This window comes from Kryptolebias marmoratus, linkage group LG14, assembly GCF_001649575.2.
Source record: "Kryptolebias marmoratus isolate JLee-2015 linkage group LG14, ASM164957v2, whole genome shotgun sequence".
NCBI classification, from domain to species: Eukaryota; Metazoa; Chordata; class Actinopteri; order Cyprinodontiformes; family Rivulidae; genus Kryptolebias; species Kryptolebias marmoratus.
The window spans coordinates 539,615-552,651 of NC_051443.1; the positions used below are offsets into that span (position 1 = coordinate 539,615).

A 13,037-nucleotide genomic window follows, 5' to 3' on the forward strand; every position below is an offset into this window, starting at 1 on the left:
TTTTTATGAAGTAGAATGCATACCCATTTAAAAAGATTGACATTTGGTACATAACTGATTATCATAGAACAATAATTAACTTTGCATCAGCATTGTTCCTTCTAATGACACAGTGTGAAAGCAAAACAAACTATGGATTGGGAAATAAAAACATATCAACCAAACTGTATGTTTTACTTTTATCAGCACAGTAACAGCTTGAAGACTAATGTCAGGTCATATCAGAACTCTACAATTAAATTATAACAGCAATAAACTTTCATGTTCTGGCAGAATGACATAAAAAATGTTATGTTTGCTTGCAGACAAACTGTCTTTAATTAGATGCAGTGCAGGAAGACCTGTGTAGAGGGCGCCCTTCAGACATCGCAAAAGCTATCCAGTGGCATGATCGAGAAAAACAGCAACATATTTTAAATTATCTTTATGCACACTGAAATTTGCTAAATATTTTAAAGTATTTCTTCTCTTAACCTTATATACAAATCAGAATACATACAAAATATGCAATATAGCTTTTGGTAAAGATGAGGCTTATATTAATCAGCAGATATAGAAAGTGACCTCTAATTAAAACCAAGCAACAAGAACAAAATAGCAATTCCAAAACATTTTATTCTGAATGTGAAATGATTCCCCAATATATTGTAAAATTATTAATTAATGGATAAAACTTATTTCTAAAAATATACCCAAGGAAGTGTAGGGGAACAGATTCCCAAGTAATTTCATTTCATTTCATTTTGCATAAAAACTGACGTGCTTAATAGTTATGTGCTGAGAAGGTGCTGTTATGTAAACTGATAAAATAATATATAAAAGAAGACCTTTTATTATTTCTTGTAAACATACCAGAAGATTTGCTTTTAATACTTTTTAAAACAGAGACATTACAGTGAACCAGTAAACACTTTTACTTGAATAAGATTAAGAAAGCAGAATTGGATAAGGCTTTTATCCAAAAAGTCTCCTGTAAAGTGACCATCATCCAGAAAGGTTTGAAATGAGTTAATCCAAAACTGTGCACTCTGTTTGTGGAGGGTTGACCACCAGCCTTCTATGCGCTGGTTGGATGTACTTCTTCCATAAAGGAAACTTTTGTCTTCTGCAAAGCTGTCTGTGTGGTTTTGCCGCAGAAATATCTGCATATGTTCAACACCAACATTTTCTGTGCCTCTGTCGGCACGTATCGTCTCTGGACATCCGCTGACGCATGAAACTGTTTTCAAATAATAACTTGCAATCAGTTTGGGGTCATTGTTTGTGGTATAAGCCTCCATTCATAAAACACGTCGGCTAAAACCATCTATATAGCCACTGATAGCAATACCATAAGGTTTTAGTTTATCATAGCCATCCATGTGCCAGAGCGCATTTGGTCCTCTGCAATTGTACTGACGTCTTCTCAACCACCGTGCTCGATTCAGTTCCACACCTTCTGGGTCAAACAATTTGATTAAATGTCTCACAGTGTCTTGTGACACCACAAATCCATGTTGAACCACACGAAGATGTAGCCACCGATAACCTTGCATTTGTCCATTAGTCATTATTTGTTGTTGGACAAAGGCCAGCACTTCTTCAAGGTCAGACTGATTCTTTCAGCCCAAGTCTTCTGCAAATTCTTTTTAGAGTTTGATTACTTAATATAGTATGATGACTTTGCGCTAAAATATGAAGGATTTCTTTGTTACTTAAAAACAGTCTGAAGTAAAGCCTAATGATATCATCCAAATCTGACATTTTCTAGCTTCTTCCACTTTAAGAAGGGAACAGTCTTTAGCAGAAGGCCTTTTTTCCTTTTTTGGACAGTTTTCTGCTTTAGCAGAAGTTGAAAACAGCAATTCCGTCTCCATAATTTTCCAGCGTTGCTGCGACATCACAGTCAATCTGCACACAAACAGATGAGAAAGGACAATAATTTACACTGCAAATCAACTTTAAAGTTACCTTTTACATTGTACCCTTAGGTCACTGCTTAAAGGATCTACTGTTTTGGGTAGAATTACAATAATAGAAGGAGGGAGCGAAGCAGTTCGGCTTTAGTCACGAAACTGTCTCATTTGATTTACTCACCTTTTGTTCTTCCATTAGTGCAATGGAAGCTTCAGGGACCCCTCTGGCACACAAAAAGAGATTTAAATCAGACATCTTTCTCCAGAACATTAGCTGTCCGCCACAACTCTCATCTGTGGTTCGGAAGCTGGTTGCTTGCTGGCGCCCATCAGCCAGAGTTCTGAGTTTAAAGTGAGAATTCTTTTTTTTTTTTTCTGTGGCACTAATCCTCTTCCGTAGAATCGTCTTTTAATTGGCAAACAAATGTTGCTTTTCGCATAGAACCAATATGGGAATCGATTTGTTCCGTGACTGCTGGGGATAGGCACCAGCTCCCCTCGACCCGGAATGGAGAAGCGGGTAAAGAAAATGGATGGATTTGTTCCGTATCTCCATAAATGTCCAATACACACATGTCTGTCACACACATCACGGCTCCACTCCTCTGTGTACCTGGCTGCTGTCATGGGTGCCTACAGACAGACACCACACACCGGCGCTGCTCACGAAACCCGCGCCTTATACACTTTCTCTCGATTGTTTACACACAAATACTGGTACCTGAGACACAGTGACCACAACATGTAACTCATGCATCAACGCCCTGAACCAATTCAGTTCTAAAACAAACGTTTCTCAAAACGCTACACAGAATGACAGTGTGTTCCTTGTGAAACAAGAAATTTTCTTCAAGAAAATTGTGCCAAATGCAAAAAATTGTGTGTAGTGCTTTGAAACAGTTTTAAAGAAACAGTTGGCGAGTGGAAAATGGGCTACAGCTGGGAGATAAGAAAGACCAGGTGAGGTGGGCGTGGCAGGCAGACCAGGGCTGAGGGCAGGTGAACACTGACACAAAGAACACGTGAGAAAAACAAACACAGGGGATTCTTTTTATGCGGCAACATTTCATGTCCGCATGTTTCTCCTCCCCTTTTCTTTTTCTAAAATGTGTAAAATATTTACAACAAAATGTTTTAATTATACATTAAGATGTTTGCCATCATTCAAATATAAATTATATGCATTCAAATTAATTTTTTGCACTTCAATTCCGAGTTTAAAGTCAGAATTCTGAGATTTTTTATTTTTTTTTCGGTGGCCCTAATCCTCTTCCGTACCTTACCAGTTTGTGGCGGCAATGCATCAAACTCTTTGCCAACCGCCAAAAAGAAAACAAACAAACAACAAAAAATAAAACAAAAAGAAACAAACAAACAGAAAAAACGAGAAGAACTCTCGACGTGCGCGCTCACGCGTCTGTCTCACGTCTGCTCCTGTGTCCGGGAACGCGCTTGGCTGACAGCGGCGCACACGGAAGCTCATTGAAGGAAACCAGTGTTGTTGACACTTCGACAAAGGCTTCAATGGCGGCCGAAGTGAGACAGGAGCTTGCACTGCTGATGAATTCAAGCGGATCTCACAAAGATCTTGCTGCTAAGTATGTAGTGATAGAAGACATTATTACTAAAATCCTCTTGACAACGTGAACGCTACAGTTAGCGATATAGCTATGCACTACGCTAAGCTAATGTTAGCTACTTAGCTCTGTTAGCCACACATCTTCTCATATAGGGAGGCTTAAACGTTATACCCTTTCAGTGCATTTTAATTGTATCTCTCTAAGGTTATATGCCGCAGAAGCTTAAAAGCGCAGTAGTGAATCTGTGTTCACATATTTCACTGTTCCTGCTAAATGATAAGCTAATTGCTGTTAGCGTCTTAGCTGATGCTAGCCAAAACAGCTTTAATTGAGTTTCAGCTTTGTCTAGAGTGATGAATAGTCAGAAAAGCCACATTTACAGATGCTTGCCTTTAGAAAATTATTGCAAGTCAGTGAGACCTACGTGTTCGTGTAATAAACCACATATCATTATTATTGTAAACAGTCTTATACAGAATTTACATATAAAACTTCGACCTTTTCATTGACATTGACAAAGATGTGGTCATTCATCTTAAATTAATGAGGCTGTAGTGATGATGTACTGGACAGCCTTAGATTTTAAACTCACTATGTTCAGTATTGCTTTTGGGACAGTAGTGTTTGCAGATGTTAGAGCAGAGTTGATGATTTGGCCATTTAGAAAAGTTTTTTTCTGGTTAATTTTTTTAGTCAATGCCTGGTGCCAAAAAGTGATGATGTTTTTGTTTTTTGCCAATGTCTATTTTTTTGTCTGTCGCTTTAGTAAAATATCTAATAGACAGATTTAATAAAACTGTCATAAAATAATCCCTGACTCCCTGACAATTTACTCATTTTTGAAGTCAGTCCGATTCAAGACAGCTGTCGCAGCTAAGCGACCTTAGCAAATACATAAATGTCTGTTACTCAGTCTATCTTACAGATATTGAGCAAAAATTTGGTGAGTTAGTATCTGAGAGTCATCCTCAACAATGCATACTTCAAGAGTTAACACATCCTGCGATATCTCATGTGACATTGCGCATAAACTCATTTACAAGTTTAGACCAAAATTGCTATAAGCTCCATTTCTTCTCATCATAAAATGATCTTGATCTAAAATGTTGGCATGAAAGGCAGTGGGTGCTATGCATTCCTTCAAAAGAATTTAATCAAATCAGCATACAACTGTCAAAGTGTGAAAATACAAGGTTTTACCAAATTGGCAACATTTGTTTTTTTGTACAGAATTAACTTCTTAAACAGCACCAACAGAGCCATAAGGTTCATGTATCTTGCACAGTCCTATTTATAGAATTACACTGAAGACAGTTAAAGCAATATTTGCTGGCAAAACAGTGAGAAGACTACGTTCATAGCAGCACAGCAACTAAATGACAAGCAACTGGGTTAAAACTGAACATTTCCCAGCATGTTAGTCTGAAAGGAGCAGCAGTAATATGCTGTTCTGAAGTGAGGAGCATTCAGAGCAACTATCTCAAAGTGGCAGCAGCATCTTTAGTGCACAATGTCTATTCACGTTTATCAGCATAAATGCACTGGTACCTAAAATTTATCAAGACAAACAGCAAAGGATGATCATTAGATTATAAAGGAACAACATGTTCATTCAATTACATACGCTAAAACTGTGTTTGCACTTGCACTGCAGTCCTTAAATACTAAAAATGTGTGAGAATGCAAAGGTCTGCAGTGTTCATTCTTGACTCCTGAAGAGATTTTTAGGTCAGTCCTATAGTGATGTCTCTGCATCATAATAGTCAAACCATAGTGTCCCATGCACTTAGGTGAAAACAGATCATGAGTTGATTTTTTAAAAATATCATTTTTTGAAACATTTGTGATTTCTAATTAGAATGTCTTTTTGCAGATATCGACAGATTTTGGAGAAGGCCATTCAGTTTACAGACTCAGATCAACTGGAGTCCTTGAAGGCCTTTGTTGAAGCAAGTATGCAGTGCTTATTTTTATGTGATCAAAAATGGCTTACAAAATGTGTGCATTTGAATCTCAGCTGCCTTCTTATATTATTCTACCTTTACAGTGGTCAATGAGAACGTTAGTCTCGTCATCTCGAGACAACTTCTGACTGATTTCTGCACACATTTGCCCAACCTGCCTGATGCTACAGCTAAAGCAGTGTATCACTTCACCTTAGAGAAGATTCAGCCGAGGGTCATCTCCTTTGAGGAACAGGTAAATGCCCTCCCTCACTCTCAGCTCTGACTGAGCTCTGTCAAGCAGTTTTAATTAGGTCAATTATGTTAGTTTTAGGCGGTCGTTTGAAGAATAAAAGTATTTTAGTCAAAATTAGTCGTTAAACACTAGAGATAGGCTGATTAATCAGCCGATATTGACTACATTTAAAAAAATCGGCAATCAGCCATACCTATACGTATCTAATTAATTACTGAGTAGGAAAATGAAGATGCAGCAGCAGCTGCTACAGCCAGCTCACTGTTGCCCACACTTTATTGAGGTGAGAATACTGTATATCATCTTAAAGTGTACAAGTTCTTCTGTAGGTTGTCAAATAGTTATGCAAATATTGTTATATTTTGTTAAAATATAAATGCATATTGTCCAAAATGAAAAAATAATCAGTGTTGTATGTCAGCCATCGGCTGCTCTCATTTCTAGACTTGAGTTAGTCTTGAGTCATTTTAGTTTTAGTCTAGTTTTAATTAACTATAGACCATCCCAATTGAGTTGATTAAACTTACAGTAAATTTAGTCGACTAAAATATAAAGTGTAAGGGTTAGTTAGTTTAGTTCAGTTCAGTTTATTTATAAAGTCCCAATTCACAACAAAAGTCTTTTCAGTGCACTTTACAAAACAAACAACTAAATCATAAATTCAGTTCAGATCCATCTGCAGTCAATTCAATTCTTATTGTAATGCAGTACATTATAAAGAGCCGATTAGTAAAAGTTATTGATCTAAGGAAGCCAGCAGATTGCTCTGAATCTTCCTTTATTGCAGTCTTCCCAGGACAGGAAAGAAACAGACAAACAGAAGGACTGATCCAGGTGTAGTTTCTATGAAAAAACAAATCACAGTTTAACGACAGCGATCATTACAAATACAAACAGAAAGCAGAGAGAAACCTAGACAGCAGAGTGAAGAAATGTGGTCAGTATGTCCTCATTTTAAAAACTCAATTAAGGGCAATTATTTCAAAAAGTCAAATTTTCAAAATAGTTTAATGCCTGTCCAACCTACTCTTCTTTAACAGTGTAACATTATTTGTATAACTTTGGATGTGCGAGTTATTTTGTAAAATCTTTTCTTACAGCCTGTGTGTGTTGGTGTTTAGAGTCATTCTTGTGTTTTTACACAGAAATAGTCTGCTTGGATGTGCTCAGTTTCTAAGTAGGGCTGTGTGATATCAGGGTTAAAAAGCGTTCAATTTGAATGTCAGTGGCATTAAAAAATAGTTTTTAAGAAAAAAAAGGTGAGCAATTTTGAAAATTGTTCAGGCAAACTGGCTCATCAGAGAATTATTGCTGTAATGTACATTAGAGTAACCTGCAGAACCATTTTGGTGATTGTTGCTCTTTCACAAAACACCTGAATCTGGGAGCTGCTCACCTCAGGGTGATTTCTGAGGAGGGCTCCCTCCTCAGTTCTGCTCCACACCTCTTTTAGTCTCAGTACTCTCTTGTTTAAGTTAGAATTGGAAGGAAAAGCTTGCAAACTAACACACACGACTTAAACTTCTGTAAAACAGAACAAAAAAAAGTGTAATAGTTTAATAGTTGTTTATAGTATAACAATTGCATTTCAAAAGAAACTTTATCCATTCACTGTCAGTGACATGAAAATGTTAAAAAGGGAAATGAATTGGCTGATTTATGCAGGAACCCTGGATATGATTAAAATCCTTTTTCACAGTTGGCATGAAAGTCCTTTTTTCCCCAATAATGATGTCAATCACAACACAGGGCATTTTCTGTTAATTCAGGGAATAGGTTATAAATTCACCAAATGGAAAGTACTATTTCTATTTTACTTTTAAATGAGATCATAAAAATGAAGAGTACTAATTCTTACAAAATTACTTTTGTCCTTTTGTTTAGAACATCTGAGCTAATGTTTGAAGAATATAACCATCAAATAATAATATATAAAATATGAAAAGACAAATTATGAGAGGCCCAATATAAAACAGATATAAGTTGCAATGGCTGCTGTTATATCTTATCGTATGCATTTGTTACACAGTGTGCCACAGGACAAAAACCCTGCTCTGTTGTAACCAGTCATGTGGGTTCTGCAGAGGTAGCTCCTCATTCAGGACCGAGCTGCTCAGTTTGCTTTGGCCCTTCTGCTGGGAGCTACCTGGTTCCGCCTGCATCCTCGTGGTGCCACAAACCATCATGAAACAAATATGTCTGCAAACATGCATTTTGTGACACCATGAAATAAATGATAGATGTTTTAATTCTGCTAACTGTTTTATTTTGTCATATTGCACAATCCCAGTTCTAAGCTTTCAGTGGTTCATTGTTGTCATCTGTAGTCTAATGTGGAGAGAGAAATAAGCTTTCAGTTTATTTAATATCTAACATACCAACTACTACATTTCTTAAAATGTTCATTTAAATCCCAACATGGACATTTTATTTCTCTACTCAGTAATGTTAACTCAGAACAGCTGCAGAGGTCTCTGTGCTTTAGTTCTTATTGAAAAAAAAGGTCCTTGAGGAAACTGATGGTGACAGTATCTTTTCAACAACACCAACACTGGGTTGAAGCAAAGCCCTGTCGTTCTCATGCATGGATCCTGTTCCTGTGTGTCTTCAGGTAGCCTCAATCAGGCAGCATTTAGCAACCATTTATGAAAAGGAGGGAGACTGGAGAAATGCTGCCCAGGTTTTGGTTGGCATTCCCCTGGAAACAGGACAGAAGTAAGTAGGCTGCTTGTTGATTTGATTTTTGTCAAACTGTCATATCTTTAAATGCTGTTTTATCTCCCTTTTAGGCAATACAATGTTGACTATAAGTTGGATACATACCTGAAAATTGCCAGACTCTACTTAGAAGATGATGACCCAGTTCAGGCAGAGGCCTACATCAACAGAGCCTCACTGCTTCAGAATGAGTCCTCCAATGAACAGCTGCAGATACACTATAAGGTGCCTGATCTCCTGCTGCTCCCAAACAGATAAACTCTTGTTCTCGCTGCTGCCTGTGAAGAAAGAGAAGACAACTGGACTCATTCCACTTTCAGAGTCAACACTGAGTGCTGAAGGACTGCTGAATTTGGTTGAAGACTGGATTGTTCAAATTAAAACATGCAGAACAGATGCTGTAATCAGCAAAACAGGAGCTAAAATTGGCAAAACTGAAAGTTAAAATGATCAGAATTGTAGCTGAAATCAGCAAAGCAGTAACTAAAAGCTAAATGTAGTAAAACAGTAGCTAAAAGCTAAAATTAGCTAAATCAAAGCTAAATGCTAAAGTGAGGAAAACAGTAGCATAAAAGTATCATTAGTAAGACAGCAGCTAAAAGCTAACGGTAGCATAAGACCACAAAAATAGAGCAAATATGCTGCAGCAGAATTCAGAGATCTAAGTCTGAAGACATGGATGACATCTCTGTGTATTTCTATAGGGAAAATTTTGTAAATAAAGTTAAATAATTCAAAAAATATAAAAGTTACAGACAGCACACAGTTCCTGATCAAGCTGAATGTTTAGATGTATGAATGGTTAAAGTAGCAAAAGTAGTTGGATTGCAAAGATTGTGCAGATGAAAGTACAGACAGGAAACAAGTGTGAATGCCGACTCATCGTTCACACAATGTTGCCTGTTGTTACGTTGGTAAGCGCCTAACGTTGTTTTCTGTTTCAGGTATGTTATGCCAGAGTGCTGGATTTTCGGAGAAAGTTCATTGAAGCTGCACAGAGATACAACGAACTATCGTATAAGTCTATTGTTCATGAAAGTGAACGCCTGGAAGCACTGAAACATGCCCTGAACTGCACCATCCTGGCCTCTGCAGGTACCACCAACATACATGTGCACCATGTGAACATATGATCCAGATGGGTGGACAAAAAGACAGTCAGCTGCTTTTCTACTTCTTATTCTACGAATCAGATTCTTTTTCTGTGTTTCAGGACAGCAGCGTTCTCGTATGTTGGCCACTCTGTTCAAGGATGAGCGCTGTCAGCAGCTAGCTGCTTACGGTATTCTGGAGAAGATGTACCTGGACCGAATCATCAGAGGAAACCAGCTGCAGGAGTTTGCTGCCATGCTGATGCCTCACCAGAAAGCCACCACAGCAGACGGTAAGAAGATCAGGATTTTACAGAGCACCAGCTGCTAAATGAGATACGTTTAGGCAAAGACAGTTCATATTTTTTTTATTTTATTCCAGATGTGAGGGGACAGATGGAACATTTCTTTTTATTATTCATATGAAAATTCTCAGCTGGTTCTTGCTGGAGCACAGTATTTTGCTGTGACCCAACACTGGTCCACCTCTGATCAGACTGGTTAGTTTTTGATTTCTGCTGGAAACAAACCAAACTTTTAGGACCAGAGAAGTCAATGTCTTAAATTTACTATTTACCTAGTACATCTTTTTAAAACTTTGCAACTGCAGCATTCACTTTTGTTATTTACTTTTTGAAAAATATCTAATATATCCATTAAAATGGCAACACTGTGGTACTATGAGGAGGTGCTTTTTGAATTCAGAGAGAAATGTTTACTTCAGCCTCAGCAGGAAGGTAGACTGTGGCAACTGTGACTCATTCACTTATTTAGCAGCTGACCTGCCCACATCAAGGCGGCACTCAGTTAATATGGAAAACCATCAAGTCAGCGTAGAGCCGAGTTGGGTCAAAGCAAGTTGTGCTGAGACTGTACACTTGAAAGCAGGTTGTGAGGTGTTGAAAGGACCAAAGTGGGGGCTGTGTTGGTGAAGGTGTGACTGGTGATAAGATGGACTTGTTTTCTGTAGTTTGAACATGCTACAGAAATGACCTGAGGGAATGTGTAAAAGAAACAAAATCTTTATAGTAGAAAAAATGCCACAAACCAAAAAGGTTTAACTTTGTACACTTTTCAGTCAGTGACATCATTAAGTTGAAAAAATAAGGTCAATAATTATTGAAAGAAACTAAAGAATAAAAGAGATTTTCGTCTGCACACTGATTCCTAATCAGCTGAGTAAGGGTTGTACCCAGGACTGTAACCACAGACACAGCTGATGGTCTGATGGTGCAGGCTTGAAGTGTGGATCTCAGACCAATACAAGCAGTCAGGCCGTCTCCAGCTTCTTGTAGACAAACTCCAAAGCTAGGTCTGCGTCTCCAGAGTTCTGGGTGTGGCCATTCCACACGGTGAGGTGTAGAGTAGCTGGGTGCTTTATCACAGCCACGGAGCTTTGTCACAGAGAGGAGAGCTGCCCTCCGTCTGGCCATGTGTGAAGTCCAGGAACATGTACAACAAACCAAGACAGAAAGAAACTATAATGATGTGAGCACCAACTGATCCGTGAGGAGAAACTCATTCTGTCTCCTGATAATATGTGTGGGCTAATCTATTTATCTGTTACTGTTCACTGTCTTATACATTTATTTATTAAATTGTTTTATCTTGGTTCATTTTAAAATGATACCAGAGTCTATATTTCATATTTAGAGCCACCACTAAGAAATGGTTTGAAGGACCACAGAAGTCATTTTTGTTTCTTAGTTCTTTAGTTACTCAGTTGCCATGACGATAAATAATGACTCCTGTGATTTTTGTTTTAGAACAAATATTTACCCTAACATAATCATTTTTATCTGTCACATTTTGATAGTTCTAAGATATTTTTTACTAAATATTTTGCTAAATTCAATAAATTACTCAGATCCTTTGCCAAGCAATAAAATGGTGTATCAGAGTCAGGGTGTATGACACCAGGTCCAAGTTTTGATTTGAATTGGACATTCATTTACAGGTGAAAAAAAATTGAAGTTAAAGTAGTAAACGTGAAAAATATTGTCCTTTAAAAAAAACAAAAAGCTATCGCTTATAGAGTCTGATGGTTGAATATATTTGTCCAATCACCCAACTCCAGTGGAGATTAACAAAAAGCTTGTAGAACTGGATCAAACTGTTCAAAAGATCTTGTTTCCCAAACAAACCCTGTGTTTAAAAAAAAGAGCTAAAATGAAACTTGTAAAAACTAAACAGAAATAAACACTGTGGCTTCTTTCAGTCAAACGTCTGGAGGTGGATTGATTCATTTGTTTGTTTGGATCAAATGAAATGTGTCATGTGTGAATACATGCATACAGAAGCTGAGAGCACACATGTTCTGGTTTTCTCAGGATCACAAGTTATTTATGTCATCACAAAATAACGATCACCGTTAAAAGGTTTCTGCGGAACATGTCCGCTCTCAGCTTCCGTACATATAAACACATTGTCAAAGATAAAAGTTTCCTGCACCTTTCATTGGATAAGTAGTGACACCCCAAAACATCTTGGATCACTTAACCAATGGCTACTTCTGTAATTATTAACCACAATAATGTGTTTCCAAGATTGAATGACAAGATGCACAGTTCAGGATATATGATGGGAAACAAGCTGAAATTAGTGTGTCTGTCCCGGTTCCAGGGTCCAGCATCCTGGACAGAGCTGTGATTGAACACAACCTACTGTCTGCTAGTAAACTCTACAACAACATCACCTTTGAAGAACTCGGAGCATTGTTGGAAATTCCTCCAGCAAAGGTGAGGTGTTGGTTGACTGACAAGAAGAACTGATATTTGCTCTCACGTATCCTCTGCTCTGCTAGGAAATGAGTAATAAATCCCAGTTTTTGTGTTTTTTGTGTTCAGGCTGAGAAGATTGCTTCTCAGATGATCACCGAAGGGCGCATGAACGGCTTCATTGACCAAATAGATGGCATCGTTCACTTTGAGAGTGAGTTTTCTTTTCTGTCTATGATTGCTGAAGCTTATTGTGGCAATTTTAGTACACCAGTTTTTTTGTTTGTTTGTTGTGATTTGTTTTGTTTAGTTAGGTTTTTTAATTCATGTTCACCCATATGTACACTCACCGGCTGCTTTATTTGGTCCACTTGCTTAATTGCTTGTTAACACAATAGCTAATCAGCCAATCACAAGACAGCAACCAGACATGGTGAAGTTCAAACTGGGCGTCAGAATGGGGAAGGAAGGGAAGTGAAGTCATCAGATGGGCTGCTTCAGGATTCAGTATTTCAGAAACTGCTGATTGGGGTTGGGCATTGTTTGAATTTGAACGATTCCAGTCTGATTCCGATTCCTTGTTTTTATTCCGGTTCCTAAAGATTCTCAGTTCCAGTTCTTAATGCTGTAACTTTTCTGTGGCACTCTTCAGTTTGTTGCACTGACATCTTTCCCTTGAATGTTATGGTGAACTAGAGCTGGGCGATATGGAAAAAATCCTATATCACTATATGGATAATTTTATATCACGATAACGATATATATCATGATATACCCCAATTACGTACGTTGTCAGTTATTCTCTGAAAAATATGAAAAACTAATCTAATTTCTTAC

General features: G+C 37.7%; 1 protein-coding gene across 1 annotated transcript in view; it reads left to right on the plus strand.

Moving 5' to 3' along the window:
* Positions 1-3,338: 3,338 nt before the first annotated feature.
* The window catches only part of cops4 (COP9 constitutive photomorphogenic homolog subunit 4 (Arabidopsis)), a 12,297-nt gene continuing 2,598 nt past the window's right edge, over positions 3,339-13,037 (plus strand). The window contains exons 1-9 of the mRNA XM_017439501.3: positions 3,339-3,493; positions 5,349-5,428; positions 5,523-5,674; positions 8,286-8,389; positions 8,464-8,617; positions 9,337-9,487; positions 9,606-9,776; positions 12,106-12,221; positions 12,330-12,414. Coding sequence (XP_017294990.1) covers positions 3,420-3,493; positions 5,349-5,428; positions 5,523-5,674; positions 8,286-8,389; positions 8,464-8,617; positions 9,337-9,487; positions 9,606-9,776; positions 12,106-12,221; positions 12,330-12,414 — 1,087 coding nt within the window. The 5' untranslated portion in view covers positions 3,339-3,419. The remainder of the gene's footprint in view (positions 3,494-5,348; positions 5,429-5,522; positions 5,675-8,285; positions 8,390-8,463; positions 8,618-9,336; positions 9,488-9,605; positions 9,777-12,105; positions 12,222-12,329; positions 12,415-13,037) is intronic.